The 13,764-nt window shown below is 40.9% G+C and overlaps 1 protein-coding gene across 3 annotated transcripts in view; it reads right to left on the bottom strand.

Moving 5' to 3' along the window:
* ARHGEF9 (Cdc42 guanine nucleotide exchange factor 9) overlaps positions 1 to 13,764 on the bottom strand; it is a 185,906-nt gene that overhangs the window by 44,816 nt on the left and 127,326 nt on the right. For 2 of the 3 annotated variants that reach the window (XM_021678640.1, XR_002479737.1), the window contains one exon: positions 11,289 to 11,420. The exons of the other annotated variant lie outside the window; for it this stretch is intronic. In XM_021678640.1, coding sequence (XP_021534315.1) covers positions 11,289 to 11,420 — 132 coding nt within the window. The remainder of the gene's footprint in view (positions 1 to 11,288; positions 11,421 to 13,764) is intronic. 3 annotated transcript variants of the gene reach the window in all.

Genomic DNA, 13,764 nt, shown 5'->3' with positions numbered 1-13,764 from the left:
GTGTCCTGCTCTGTGTGCTGTGTAAGAAGCCAAGTTTAATCACATGGTGAAATGTCATTGAGTTTGGAATCCTGAACCTGCTTTAGAACTGTGATTAACTTTGCTTTATGATTGAATAAAGCTGACACTGTGGAAAGACACAACTCATGTGTGCACCTTCATAGCATGCCCATGACAAACATCATGTCTCGGGACATGTGGTATGGCTAAGTCTGGCCAAGAAGGTCCCATGAGCCCTGTCCTGACAGATGTCTTCTACTAGCCAAATCATTCTGACCAACTCTCCCTCCTCTCTGCTTATATTTGGCCTTTTAGACAATTTGACAGAATCAGAAATGCTCATTAATTTTTATTAACATTACACAGTTTGGTTAAACTATTCCCATTCTGCTGAATTGCCTTGCATGCCTCACTTCTCAGTTGCAGGCTATCTGCAAAGAATTTGCTTTTGCAATCCTAACTCTTCACACTGTATGGTAAACTGGGCTTTTTGGTATGTCTGGGGAAGGCTGTCTTTAAAAATTCCCAATATAGCTCTGTCAATCTCAAAGTCCAAGGCTGTGAAATATGGGTGTTGTTGAATTGATTTGCAAAAAAACAACCTCTACATGTTCTTTTCCCTCGCATAATAATTGTCCATATAAATAGGCTGTGCTGAGTACAGATCGGTTCTGATCTGTTGAGTGCTCCTGGCATCAAGTTCACAGGAGAGGAAAAGGTCAGCTATACAGAAGGGGCCAATTTTGCTCCAGGCCTAATTCAGACCCTGGGTTCCTTTTACCATGCTCAAAATGGACAAGCTCAATCCTGGCCAAAAGAATGGAGCAGTTCCCATGCACTGACTTCCACAATCCTCAGGAATACTTTGTGAGACATGTGGATAAAAAGTGTGCCCTGTCAGTCCAATATAACCACAAAAGCAGGACAAGCTAAGGAGAATGGATTGATATGATCTAGTTTGATCTCATAAAGGCCTGAAACCTGCCTTAAAATACTTAATACAAATACTCATAGACTGGGGAAGCCAGATCTGGACTGCACAGCTAATAGGTGGGTACCCACCTGACTAGAATAGGCAGGCTTAACTCCCACTATTCCTTTTTTTTTTTTTATGTTATGTTAATCACCATTCATTACATCATTAGTTTTCGATGTAGTGTTCCATGATTCACTGTTTGCATATAACACCCAGTGCTCCATGCAGTACGTGCCCTCTTTAATACCCATCACCAGGCTAACCCATCCCCTCAACCCCTCCCCTCTAGAACTCTCAGTTTGTATCTCAGAGTCCATAGTCTCTCATGGTTCGTCTCCCCCTCTGATTTCCCCCACTTCATTTTTCCCTTCCTGTTATCGTCTTCATTTTTTTTTAACATAAAATGTATTATTTGTTGCCGAGGTACAGATCTGTGATTCAACAGTCTTGCACATTTCACAGTGCTCACCATAGCACATACCCTCCCCAATGTCTATCACCCAGCCAACCCATCCTTCCCATCCCCAACCACTCCAGCAACCCTCAGTTTGTTCCCTGAGATTAAGAATTCCTCATATCAGGGCACCTGGGTGGCTCAGTCATTAAGCGGCTGCCTTCGGCTCAGGTCATGATCCCAGGATCCTGGAATCGAGTCCCGCATTGGGCTCCCTGCTTGGCAGGAAGCCTGCTTCTCCCTCTCCCGCTCCCCCTGCATGTGTTCTTTCTCTCGCTGTGTCTGTCAAATAAATAAATAAAATCTTAAAAAAAAAAAAAGAATTCCTCATATCAGTGAGGTCATATGATACATGTATTTCTCTGATTGACTTATTTTGCTCAGCATAATACCTTCCAGTTCCATCCACGTCGTGCCAAATGGCAAGATTTCGTGTTTTTTGATGGCTGCATAATATTCCATTGTGTATATATATATATATATATATATATATATATATATATATATACACAACCTTTTCTTTATCCATTCATTGGTTGATGGACATCTAGGCTCTTTCCATAGTTTGGATATTGTGGACATTGCTGCTATAAACATCAGGGTGCACATACCCCTTCGGATCCCTACATTTGTATCTTTGGGGAAAATACCCAGTAGTGTAATTGCTGGGTCATATGGTAGCTCTATTTTCAACTTTTTGAGGAACCTCCATACTGTTTTCCAGAGTGGCTGCACCAGCTTGAATTCCCAACAACAGCGTAAGAGGGTTCCCCTTTATCTGCATCCCCGCCAACATCTGTCATTTCCTGACTTGTTAATTTTAACCATTCTGACTGGTGTGAGGTGGTGTCTCGTTGAGGTTTTGATTTGGATTTCCCTGATGCCGAAAATTCTATTTTCATGTGTCTGTTGGCCATTTGGATGTCTTCTTTGGAAAAATGTCTGTTCATGTCTTCTGCCCATTTCTTGATTGGATCATTTGTTCTTTGGGTGTTGAATTTGATAAGTTCTTTATAGATTTTGGATACTAGCCCTTTATCTGATATGTCATTTGCAAATATCTTCTCTCATTCTGTCGGATGTCTTTTGGTTTTGTCGACTGTTTCTTTTGCTGTGCAAAAGCTTTTTATCCTGATGAAGTCCCAATACTTCATTTTTGCCCTTGCTTCCCTTGCCTTTGGTGATGTTTCTATGAAGAAGTTGCTGTGGCTGAGGTCAAAGAGGTTGCTGCCTGTGTTCTCCTTTAGGATTTTGATGGACTCCTGGTTCACATTTAAGTCTTGCAACCATTTTGAGTCTATTTTTGTGTGTGGTGTAAGGAAATGATCCAGTTTCATTCTCTGCATGTGGCTGTTGATTTTCCTAACACCATTTGTTGAAGAGACTGTCTTTTTTCCATTGGACATTCTTCTCTGCTTTGTCGAAGATGAGTTGACCATAGAGTTGAGTGTCCACTTCTGGGCTCTCTATTCTGTTCCATTCATCTATGTGTCTGTTTTTGTGCCAGTACCATACTGTCTTGATGATGACAGCTTTGTAATAGAGCTGGAAGTCCGGAATTGTGATGCCGCCGGCTTTGCTTTTCTTTTTCAACATTCCTCTGGCTATTCGGGGTCTTTTCTGGTTCCATACAAATTTTAGGATTATTTGTTCCATTTCTTTGAAAAAAGTGAATGGTATTTTGATAGGGATTGCATTGAATGTGTAGATTGCTCTAGGTAGCATTGACATCTTCACAATATTTGTTCTTCCAATCCATGAGCATAGAACGTTTTTCCATTTCTTTGGGTCTTCCTCAATTTCTTTCATGAGTATTTTATAGTTTTCTGAGTACAGATTCTCTGCCTCTTTGGTTAGATTTTTTCCTAGGTATCTTATGGTTTTGGGTGCCATTGTAAATGGGATCGACTCCTTAATTTCTCTTTCTTCTGTCTTGTTGTTGGTGTATAGGAATGCCACTGACTTCTGTGCATTGATTTTATATCCTGCCACTTGACTGAATTCCTGTATGAGTTCTAGCAGTTTTGGGGTGGAGTCTTTTGGGTTTTCCACATAAAGTATCATATCATCTGCAAAGAGTGAGAGTTTGAATTCTTTGCTGATTTGGATGCCTTTTATTTTTTTTTGCTGTCTGATTGCTGTGGCTAAGACTTCTAATACTATGTTGAATAGCAGTGGTGATAGTGGACATCCCTGTCGTGTTCCTGACCTTAAGGGGAAAGCTCTCAGTTTTTGCCCATTGAGAATGATATTTGCTGTGGGTTTTTCATAGATGGCTTTTATGATATGGGGTTGTGTACCCTCTATCTCTATACTCTGAAGAGTTTTGATCAAGAAAGGATGCTGTACTTTGTCAAATGCTTTTTCTGCATCTCTTGAGAGGATCATATGGTTCTTGTTCTTTCTTTTATTAATGTATTGTATCACATTGATTGATTTGCGGATGTTGAATCAACCTTGCAGCCCAGGGATAAATCCAAATTGGTCATGGTGAATAATCCTTTTAATGTACTATTGGATCCTATTGGCTAGTATTTTGATGAGAATTTTTGCATCCATGTTCATCAAGGATATTGGTCTGTAATTCTCCTTTTTGATGGGGTCTTTGTCTGGTTTTGGGATCAAGGTAATGGTGGCCTCATAAAATGAGTTTGGAAGTTTTCCTTCCATTTCTATTTTTTGGAACAGTTTCAGAAGAATAGGTATTAATTCCTCTGTCAATGTTTGGTAGAATTCCCCCGGGAAGCCATCTGGCCCTGGGCTTTTGTTTTTTGGGGGATTTTGGACGACTGCTTCAATTTTCTTAGTGGTTATAGGTCTGTTCAGGTTTTGTATTTCTTCCAGGTTCCATTTTGGTAGTTTATACATCTCTAGGAATGCATCCATTTCTTCCAGATTATCTAATTTGCTGGCATAGTTGCTCATGATATGTTCTTATAACTGTTTGTATTTATTTGGTGTTGGTTGTGATCTCTCTTTCATTCATGATTTTATTTATTTGGGTCTTTTTTCTTTTTGGTAAGTCTGGACAGGGGTTTATCAATCTTGTTAATTCTTTCAAAGAACCAGCTCCTAGTTTCGTTGATCTGTTCTACTATTCTTTTGGTTTCTATTTCATTGATTTCTGCTCTGATCTTTATTATTTCTCTTCTTCTGCTGGGTAGGCTTTATTTGCTGTTCTTTCTCCAGCTCCTTTAGGTGTAGGGTTAGGGTGTGTATTTGAGACCTTTCTTGTTTCTTGAGAAAGGCTTGTATTGCTATATACTTTCCTCTTAGGACCACCTTTGCTGCATCCCAAAGATTTTGAACACTTGTGTTTTCATTTTCACTTATTTCCATGAATTTTTTTAGTTCTTCTTTAATTTCCTGGTTGACCCATTCATTCTTTAGTAGGATGCTCTTTAGTCTCCATGTATTTGAGTTCTTTCCGACTTTCCTCTTGTGATTGAGTTCTAGTTTCAAAGCATTGTGGCCTGAAAATAGGCAGGGAATGATCCCAATCTTTTGGTACCGGTTGAGACCTGATTTGTGACCTAGGATGTGATCTATTCTGGAGAATGTTCCATGGGCACTAGAGAAGAACGTGTATTCTGTTGCTTTGGGATGGAATGTTCTGAATATATCTGTGAAGTCCATTTGGTCCAGTGTGTCATTTAAAGTCTTGATTTCCTTGTTGATCTTTTGCTTAGATGATCTGTCCATTTCAGTGAGGGGGGTGTTAAAGTCCCCCACTATTATTGTATTGTTGTCAATGTGTTTCTTTGCTTTTGTTATTAATTGGCTTAATATAATTGGCTGCTCCCATGTTAGGGGCATAGATATTTACAGTTGTTAGATCTTCTTATTGGATAGACCCTTTAAGTAGGAGATAGTGTCCTTCCTCATCTCTTATTACAGTCTTTGGTTTAAAATCTAATTTGTCTGATATAAGGATTGCCACCCCAGCTTTCTTTTGGTGTCCGTTAGCATGGTAAATGGTTTTCCACTCCCTCACTTTCAATCTGGGGTGTCTTTGGGTCTAAAATGAGTCTCTTGCAGACAGCATCTCGATGGGTCTTGTTTTTTTATCCAATCTGATACCCTGTATCTTTTGATTGGGGCATTTAGCCCATTTACATTCAGGATAATAATTGAAAGATATGAACTTAGTGCCACTGTATTGCCTGTAAGGTGACTGTTAGTGTACATTGTCTGTGTTCCTTTCTGGTCTATGTTACTTTTAGGCTCCCTCGTTGTTTAGAGGACCCCTTTCAATATTTCTTGTAGGGCTGATTTGGTATTTGCAAATTCCTTCAGTTTTTGTTTGTCTTGGAAGCTTTTTATCTCTCCTTCTATTTTCAGTGACAGCCTAGCTGGATATAGTATTCTTGGCTGCATATTTTTCTCATTTAGTGCTCTGAATATATCATGTTAGTCCTTTCTGGCCTGCCAGGTCTTGTGGATAGGTCTGTTGCCAATCTAATATTTCTACCATTGTAGGTTACAGATCTCTTCTCCTGAGCTGCTTTCAGGATTTTCTCTTTGTCTCTGAGACTTGTAAGTTTTACTATTAGATGTTGGGGTGTTGACCTATTTTTATTGATTTTGAGGGGGGTTCTCTGTGCCTCCTGGATTTTGATGCCTGTCTCCTTCCCCAAATTAGGGAAGTTCTCTGCTATAATTTGCTCCAATATACCTTCTGCCCCTCTCTCTCTTTCTTCTTCTTCTGGGATCCCAATTATTCTAATATTGTTTCGTCTCCTGGTATCGCTTATCTCTCGAATTCTGCCCTTTTGATCCAGTAGTTGTTTATCTCTCTTTTTCTCAGCTTCTTTATTTTCCATCATTTCGTCTTCTGTATCACTAATTTTCTCTTCTGCCTTATTATCCTAGCAGTTAGAGCCTCCATTTTTTATTGTACCTCATTAATAGCCTTTTTGATTTCTACTTGGTTAGATTTTAGCTCTTTTACTTCTCCAGAAAGGGTTTCTCTAATATCTTCCATGCTTTTTTCAAGCCCAGCTAGTATCTTTAAAATCCCACTATTCCTTTTTTGTTTATTTATTTATATTTTAAATTTTATTTTATTATGTTATGTTAGTCACCATACAATACATCATTAGTTTTTGATGTAGTGATCCACGATTCATTGTTTTCCAATAACACCCAGTGCTCCATGCGGTACGTGCCCTCCTTAATACCCATCACCAGTCTAACCCATACCTGCACCCCCTCCCCTCTAAAACCCTCACTTTGTTCCTCAGAGTCCATAGTCTCTCATGGTTCATCTCTCCCTCCAATCCACCCCCTTCCTTTTTCCCTTCCTTCTCCTAATGTCCTCCATGTTATTCCTTATGTTCCACAAATAAGTGAAACCTCGCACTATTCCTAACTTCAACCAAAGAGACAGGGAAACTGAAGGACCCCATAAAAATCTGCTTTTTACTCCTTTTCCTGCTTCTATTCTTGCTGGGACCTGCACCCCTACCCCACTTTACACATGATTTGTAATGCAAACAGCATATGTTCTCCTTATAAGGGACAGGAATTAACAATTTCTCTAGAATAGTTAACATCTATGGAAGGACCAGGTGAGAATGACTGGACAAAGCTACCATTTGCTTATTCTAGACAACCATGGCTAGACATCTCAATGTCAAGGCCCCCTGGCTCCAAGGAATAAAACCTGCCCCCTTGTCTTTGTTCTAACTGGTACCTAGATGCCTGAGAGGACATGTATATCAGACCACCATCCTCAATAAACCCCCCCAGACCCTGAACAAAGATGAGATTCCCTCCTTTCATTTCTTAGTCTCCCAGACACTCTGTCTGTATCTGCTCTCTCTATATCTTCAGGAAACTCTTCTTTCACCTCCTGCTGGCTCATGCTTTATTTCCATCCTTCATGAAACCAAGAACACTACTGGGTGGTTCTGTAGGATCCCCTTTGGGTCTCTGGTCCCAGCCTGCCAGCATTACCTGTAGCTTCCTTTAACTCTGAAGGTGTGTCATAATCATTGTCAGCCTTCAAAACCTTTACTAGTTTCCAAAAAAAATGAAAGGATGTACATGATCTTGGAGCTAAATTAAAAGCATCAACTGAAACTCCTATTGTTTCTTTAGGTATTTAATGATAACAAGAAACTTGAGAGAATTCTGCTTCTGTGGTAGGGGAACAGGACTAGAGAAATGTGTCATTAAGGTTCTCCCTTTGCCTACTCTTTCTAGCTCCCCAGAGTGTTGAATGTGAGTTTTCAGGCACCGGATTAGTCATAAGGCCAAGTTTAGGGATGTGATAGGAATGATTAAGAATGACCTACTGTTCAAAAAAATCCCATCAGAAACCATAGCTAAGGCCACAAAGCAGCATGAAACATGCATGGAAAGAGTGTGAGATATACAGACTCCTAGCTGCATAACCTACTAGCTGTGGCCTTGGGCAAGCCATTTTATCTCTCTGAACCTCAATTTTCTCTAAAATGGTTGTAAAGCTCAAATCTAAACATGCGGTTTCCAGGTCATGAGGTCAGCCTTGTCTAATAAATATGGTGCCAATCTTTCTTGGTCCCAGACAAATTTTTTGTAGGACTTTAAGTTTCCTTCGATGAACCTGAAAATCTCACTGCCTCCTTTGGTCCATTTAAACTTTCAAAATAATTTAAATATTGTGACAAAAATAAATCAAAGCAAAAGTAACTGAATATTTTAAAATTTACATAGCTACCTCTACATCCTTGGAAATTCCATATACCCTTTCAAGATGGGGGTGGTCACAGATCTATACTTAGGCTCACACTAATGTGTCCTCCCTGCCCCAACAATACCTCTTTTTACAATCATTCCAGCTCCAGGTCAAATTTACACATTTTTCCTCCTCAAGTATTCCCTGAGTGCATCCTCTAGCTCAAGTCATTGCAGTTTCCCTTTTCTGAATGCTAGCACTGATAATGAAGACCCTTACACAACTTAAACTCAGCCACCACACTCCTCAGTTACATTAGTTCTGTTTCACAGCTTATAGTCTGCCCATTAAGCTGTGCCCAGTAGTGTACCTTCCTTACTCTTGCCTCACTCAGGGGCTGCCCAGGGAAAAACAGCTGACAAAGCCTTAGAAGTTTCTCTGCTCATCTTTTGCACAGCAAGGGGACAAAGCCCTCTGGAGCCCTGGTTGTCTAAGGTCCCATTGGGACCAGGCTGCCCAAATGCCACTTGTTAATGGTGGTCTGAGTGCTTTCATAGGGACATGGTGAATAAGTGCTCACCACAGGTGCTATTTAGGTCATCACAAGTTCTGTACCTAATAGCATGCCTGGTCATCACAAGTTACCTACCTAATAGCATGCCTGCCTTCCTCCTTTTCCCTTCCACTCACCCAAGCTGGAGGATATCAAGGGAGCCAGTGCTTCTCCAGAAGGTCCCTGGCAGTCTGCAGACAAGCACCAAGCCTAGCCATGGATCCAGCAAGGAGCCTACTCCAATTCCTGACATTATATAATTCAAACAACTAGGAGATAATTGAATTTGGTCTCACTGGGTATTCATGGGGTTTAGTAAGACACTGTAAAACATTTTGTATAAATGACAGATGCTGCAATCTGGGAAATGCAACTCTTAAGGATTGCAGCCTGTCTCACTTGCTTGTCAGTAAGGTCTTTTTAGAGAGGGGCCCTAGTTCCTGCCCACCCCTAGCCTTGATCACCCTGGGTTTTCTCTCCAGAGCCTGAGGAAGGCACATGGGGATGGGACTGGACTTATTTTTCTCATTATTGCATTCCAACACCTAGGGTACATTCTTAATAACAAAATAATAATAGCAACAACAATGGCAACAGTTAACACTTAGCATATATCATGTGCTAGACACTATTCCAAATGCTTTGCATTTCCCCCCAGCTTTATTGAGGTATAATTGACAAATAAAGATTATATATATTTAAGGTATAAAATGTGATGTTTTGATATATGTATACATTGTGAAATGATCACCACAATCAAGCTAATTAACATATACATCATCTCACATGGTGACTTTTTTTGTGATGATAACACTTAAGACCTACTTTCTTAGCAAATTTCAAGTACACAATACAGTATTGTTAGTGATAGGCACCATATTGTATACTAGCTCACCAAAACTTATTCATCTTGCATATGAAAAGTTTTCACACTTTGACCAGTATCTCTCCATTTTCCAAATCCTCACCAGTCCCTGGCAACCACCATTCTACTCTCTGCCTTTATGACTTCAACAGCTGTAGATTCTACATGAAGTGAGATCATATGGTATTTGCCTTTCTCTGTCTTATTTTACTTAGCATAATGTCCTCCAGGTTCATCTATGCTGTCACAAATGACAGGAGTCCCCCCCTTTTTTAAAGGCTGAATAATATTCCATAGTGTGTGTGCATTCCTGTGTGTGTGTGTGTGTGCGCGCGTGCACACGCACGTGCGTCACATTTTCTTTATGTATTCATCCCTCGGCAGCTGAATGCTTTGCATTTATTAGCAAATAATCTTCACAACAATCCTACAAGTTAGGTACTGTTATAACCCCGTTTTATGAGGAACTGTAGATAGAACAGTTAAGAAGCTTACTCTGGAACAAAAGCTACTAAATGGTAGAGTTGGGCTTTAGTCCAGACTATCTGGTTCTAAAATCTGTGCTTATTTAACTACTGCATATACTGTCTCCCATAAAAGATTTGCTGAATGAATGAATAGTAACACCAAATATACAGTAATAATATCAATAGCTAACATTTACTAAATACCATGTGCCAGGCACTGCAACTATATTGTTTCATTTAACCATCACAACCTCTCTTTCTATGTGGATACCATTATGATTTCCATTTTGCAAATGTGAGGCACAGAGAATTTGCCCAAGGTCACACAGCTCATGGGAAAAATTGGTGCCCTTCTGGCTGGCCCTAGAACCCATGCTCTTAACACTATACTTCACTGCTTCCCACTACCTTAGGTGGTCCTCCTCAACGCCTCTTGAGATGAATTCTATCATCAGCCTGATTTGGCACTGAGGAAAATAAGAACATAAAGTTAAAAAAACTTGCCCAAGGTTAGAGACAGTAGAGCCTAGGACCCAGATGTTTTGGTTTCAAATCCCCATCTCTTTTCTGCTCTATCCCTAATCTCTGTTGCTATTGTTGCATTTCTGAGTCCCAGATGGTTCATCCTCCAAGTCTGGCCCTTCAGTACAAGAAAAAGTGGCCCAGTGCAGAAAGTTCCTTGAACAGAAAAAGTCCTCCCTCCAGCATTATTATACTCTATTTAATTCTGGATCCTCCCAGAATACAATGAAACCAACATAAATAACTAGTAGTTATGACACAGAAGACAACAGAGTATGTCAAGGCTGGTATAATTAAAAACAAATGATACAGGGGAAAAGCTGTTTGGGACAACTTCAGAACTGTAGGAACATTAGTGGATGACTGAGGAGAGAGGAAAGGGGATCTCTACCCCTCCTCTGGAAGAAAAAAAAAAAGGAAAGGAGAAAAAAGAAAAAATCCCCAAAGCAGCAAAATAATTTCCAATATAATCATCTCTGGAAGGAAATAACACAACATACGCATAACTAAAGTAACAGGGCAATGGATGGAGGATCAGAGACAGCCATCATGGAAGACAAGAAGAAAGAGAAAAAAAGAGTCTTATTCTAGATTTTTTAAAAGAAAACTGACAAAGAGGGAAAACAGCAAAAGTTAAAGAAGGAATCACAAAATTAGAAGCCACTGGCATCTTTTCCCACCTACTATAATGACCACTTCACTGGGAGCTGGGGATGATGGAGAGGGAGGGGCTTATGCTTCTGAGGTGCCCATCTCCCATCTCCCTCAGGAAAGAAGAGGTTGGGGTTACCTTCTTGCAGAGGACCATCTGGTGGTCAAACAGGAAGAAGACCCGCTGCTGGTTGCGGCCATAGGGCTGGTAGATCCAGGCCATTTCCCCAGTGTAGATCAGCTCCGAGCTCCTGTCTAGGATGTCCTCACCCTGGGAAGAATATGTGATAGTGAGAGGCAGCCAGGCAGAAGGGACAGACCTGTCACCTGCCTGGAAGCACCTAAAACTAGGCATAGACTGGGGCAGGAGGAGTACAGAAAAGGCCGGGTGGGGAAAGAGGGATAGAAAGGACTCCTGGGAATCCTTAAAAGGTTCCATGAGCTGGAAAGACCCATACTCTTGTTCACCCTCAGGCCAAATGAGCCCTACCACCCAGGACTGCTATAGTCTCTCTATGTCAGCTGCTCTCTAGCCCTACAGGCACCAAGGTTCATCCTGGTTCCATGAGGTTTCTCTCTCCCTCTCTCTTTCCTTGCCTTTTTCTCTATGAATTTGTCTTTCTGCACCAGTCCTTCATCCCAGGACTAGTCTCTTAGTCTCCTTCTTATACCTGAAGAATAAGCCTAAGGAAATAATAGAAGTCTCTCTGCTTCCCAAATGAGTAAAAAAGGGGACAGGGGAGGGCAAGAAGGAGACAATGATAGAGAGAGAAAGAGAGAATACATACAGTTTCTTAATTTTTTTTTCTTCTCCTCTCAGTTCATTAAAATATATTGATCAAATAGGAAACTTCACAACCACATGATTCTTTGGTCTGTTATTCATAGCCTGAAACCACTTTCCCTCCTTGCTACATAGTCAGACAGGAAAAAAAAAAAAAAGGTACCAACACATCTGACTCCTAGCTAACTCAATTCTACAGAGTTTCCAAGGCCCCTTTTCACAAAAACTCTGCTAGGTTAGAGGTATGTGGGGATATATGTCAGATGCCAAGCCAGATTTGGCCCTTGTTCTCAAGGAGCTCACAGTCAATGGAGGAAACTAATGCAGGTGTGCCCAGAACTCTTGGAACACGAGGCAAACCACACCAAAGCCCGCCACAGGGGTAGGGGGGTGGGGGGTGGGTTCCAGGACCTATATAAAGATAGGGATAAAAATCTGGTCCAGACCTCAGGAGAATTAATATTAGCACCTATAGGGGTGCCTGGGTGGCTCAGTCAGTTGAACATCTGACTCTTGATTTTGGTTCAGGTCATGATCTCAGGGCTGTGAGACTGAGCCCCGTGTTGGGCTCCATGCTGGGTATAGAGTCTGCTTGAGATTCTCACTCCCATTCCCTTTGTCCCCCCTCCCCCCGTCTAAAAATATATTAACACCTATATGCATCAGACTTTTGCTACATACGTTCACTCTATCTCTTCTGAGGCACACAAGAATACTGGGAGGTAGGTAGTCTTACTCTCATTTTATAGTCCAAGGTACAGAAATGTCAGGTGATCAGCTAAGATCACCCAGCTCATTAGCTAGATACCCATGACCCATCCCCAATTCTGTGGCTCCAGAAAGTATACTCATTCTTGCCACTATATTATGCTATCTCCAGTCCAGTCAGTCCCTTCCCCTCTCTGGGTCTCAGTTTTTCCTGATGTTAAATGTGGTATATGAGGTTGATCTCCAAGGTCTTAGCCCTGATACTCCAATGTTAAGATCTCAGCCTTGCACCCAAAAGCTTCAAGTCAGGGTTAGAGATGGAGATCCCTGCATCCCCCCCAGCAATAATTAGAACAGCCTAGACAGGGCAGTGGGCCAAAGAGAGGGGTAGCTGGAAATGGTATTCTTCAGCATATCACTTTTTTCAGTCTAAGGTATGAGAAGGAAAAGGGGAGCTAAGTGGAAATATTTTGTAATAATATAACCTCAAAAAGAAAGCTCACAGATACTGTGACTCCAGACTCCATTTCAGGGGTACCTTGGAACTTGAGTAAACATTCATCCTTGAGGGGCCCACATACTAACACAGAACTTCTGGAAGAGGAAGCTCTCAGGGGGAGGGATTTGTGCAGGGCTTTCCTGTTAGATGGATGGGAAGATGAGAGTGGTAGCAGTCTGCCATGTCCCACCCTGAGGCAGGTCAGGAAGATGTGCCACAGTCCATTTTGAATATATATAAAGTGAAAGAAAGCCATAAAAACAGGCCAATGCCAAAAAAGTTGGCTAAGATGACTTTTTTTTTTTTTTCAGGATGACTTTTAAAGTTACACCCACTGTACCAGCCAGGAACACTCCTATTTTAAGTACTTGCCACATATAACTCCACCAAGCTAAGAAAGGGAAGGAAGAGAGAAAAAAAGGAAAGAAAGAAAGAAGAAAGAAAGAAAAAGAAAGAAAGAAAGAAAGAAAAGAAAGAAAGAAAGAAAGGAAAAAAGAAAGAAAGAAGAAAGAAACAAAGAAGGAAGGAAGGAAGGAAGGAAGGAAGGAAGGAAGGAAGGAAAGAAAGAAAGAAAGAAAGAAAGAAAGAAAGAAAGAAAGAAAGAAAGAAAGAAAGAAAGAAAGA

The sequence above is a fragment of the Neomonachus schauinslandi genome, chromosome X, assembly GCF_002201575.2.
Source record: "Neomonachus schauinslandi chromosome X, ASM220157v2, whole genome shotgun sequence".
In the NCBI taxonomy this organism is placed as follows: domain Eukaryota; kingdom Metazoa; phylum Chordata; class Mammalia; order Carnivora; family Phocidae; genus Neomonachus; species Neomonachus schauinslandi.
Note: the sequence above shows the minus strand (reverse complement) of the source record. Positions and strands in the feature narration are given on the sequence as shown.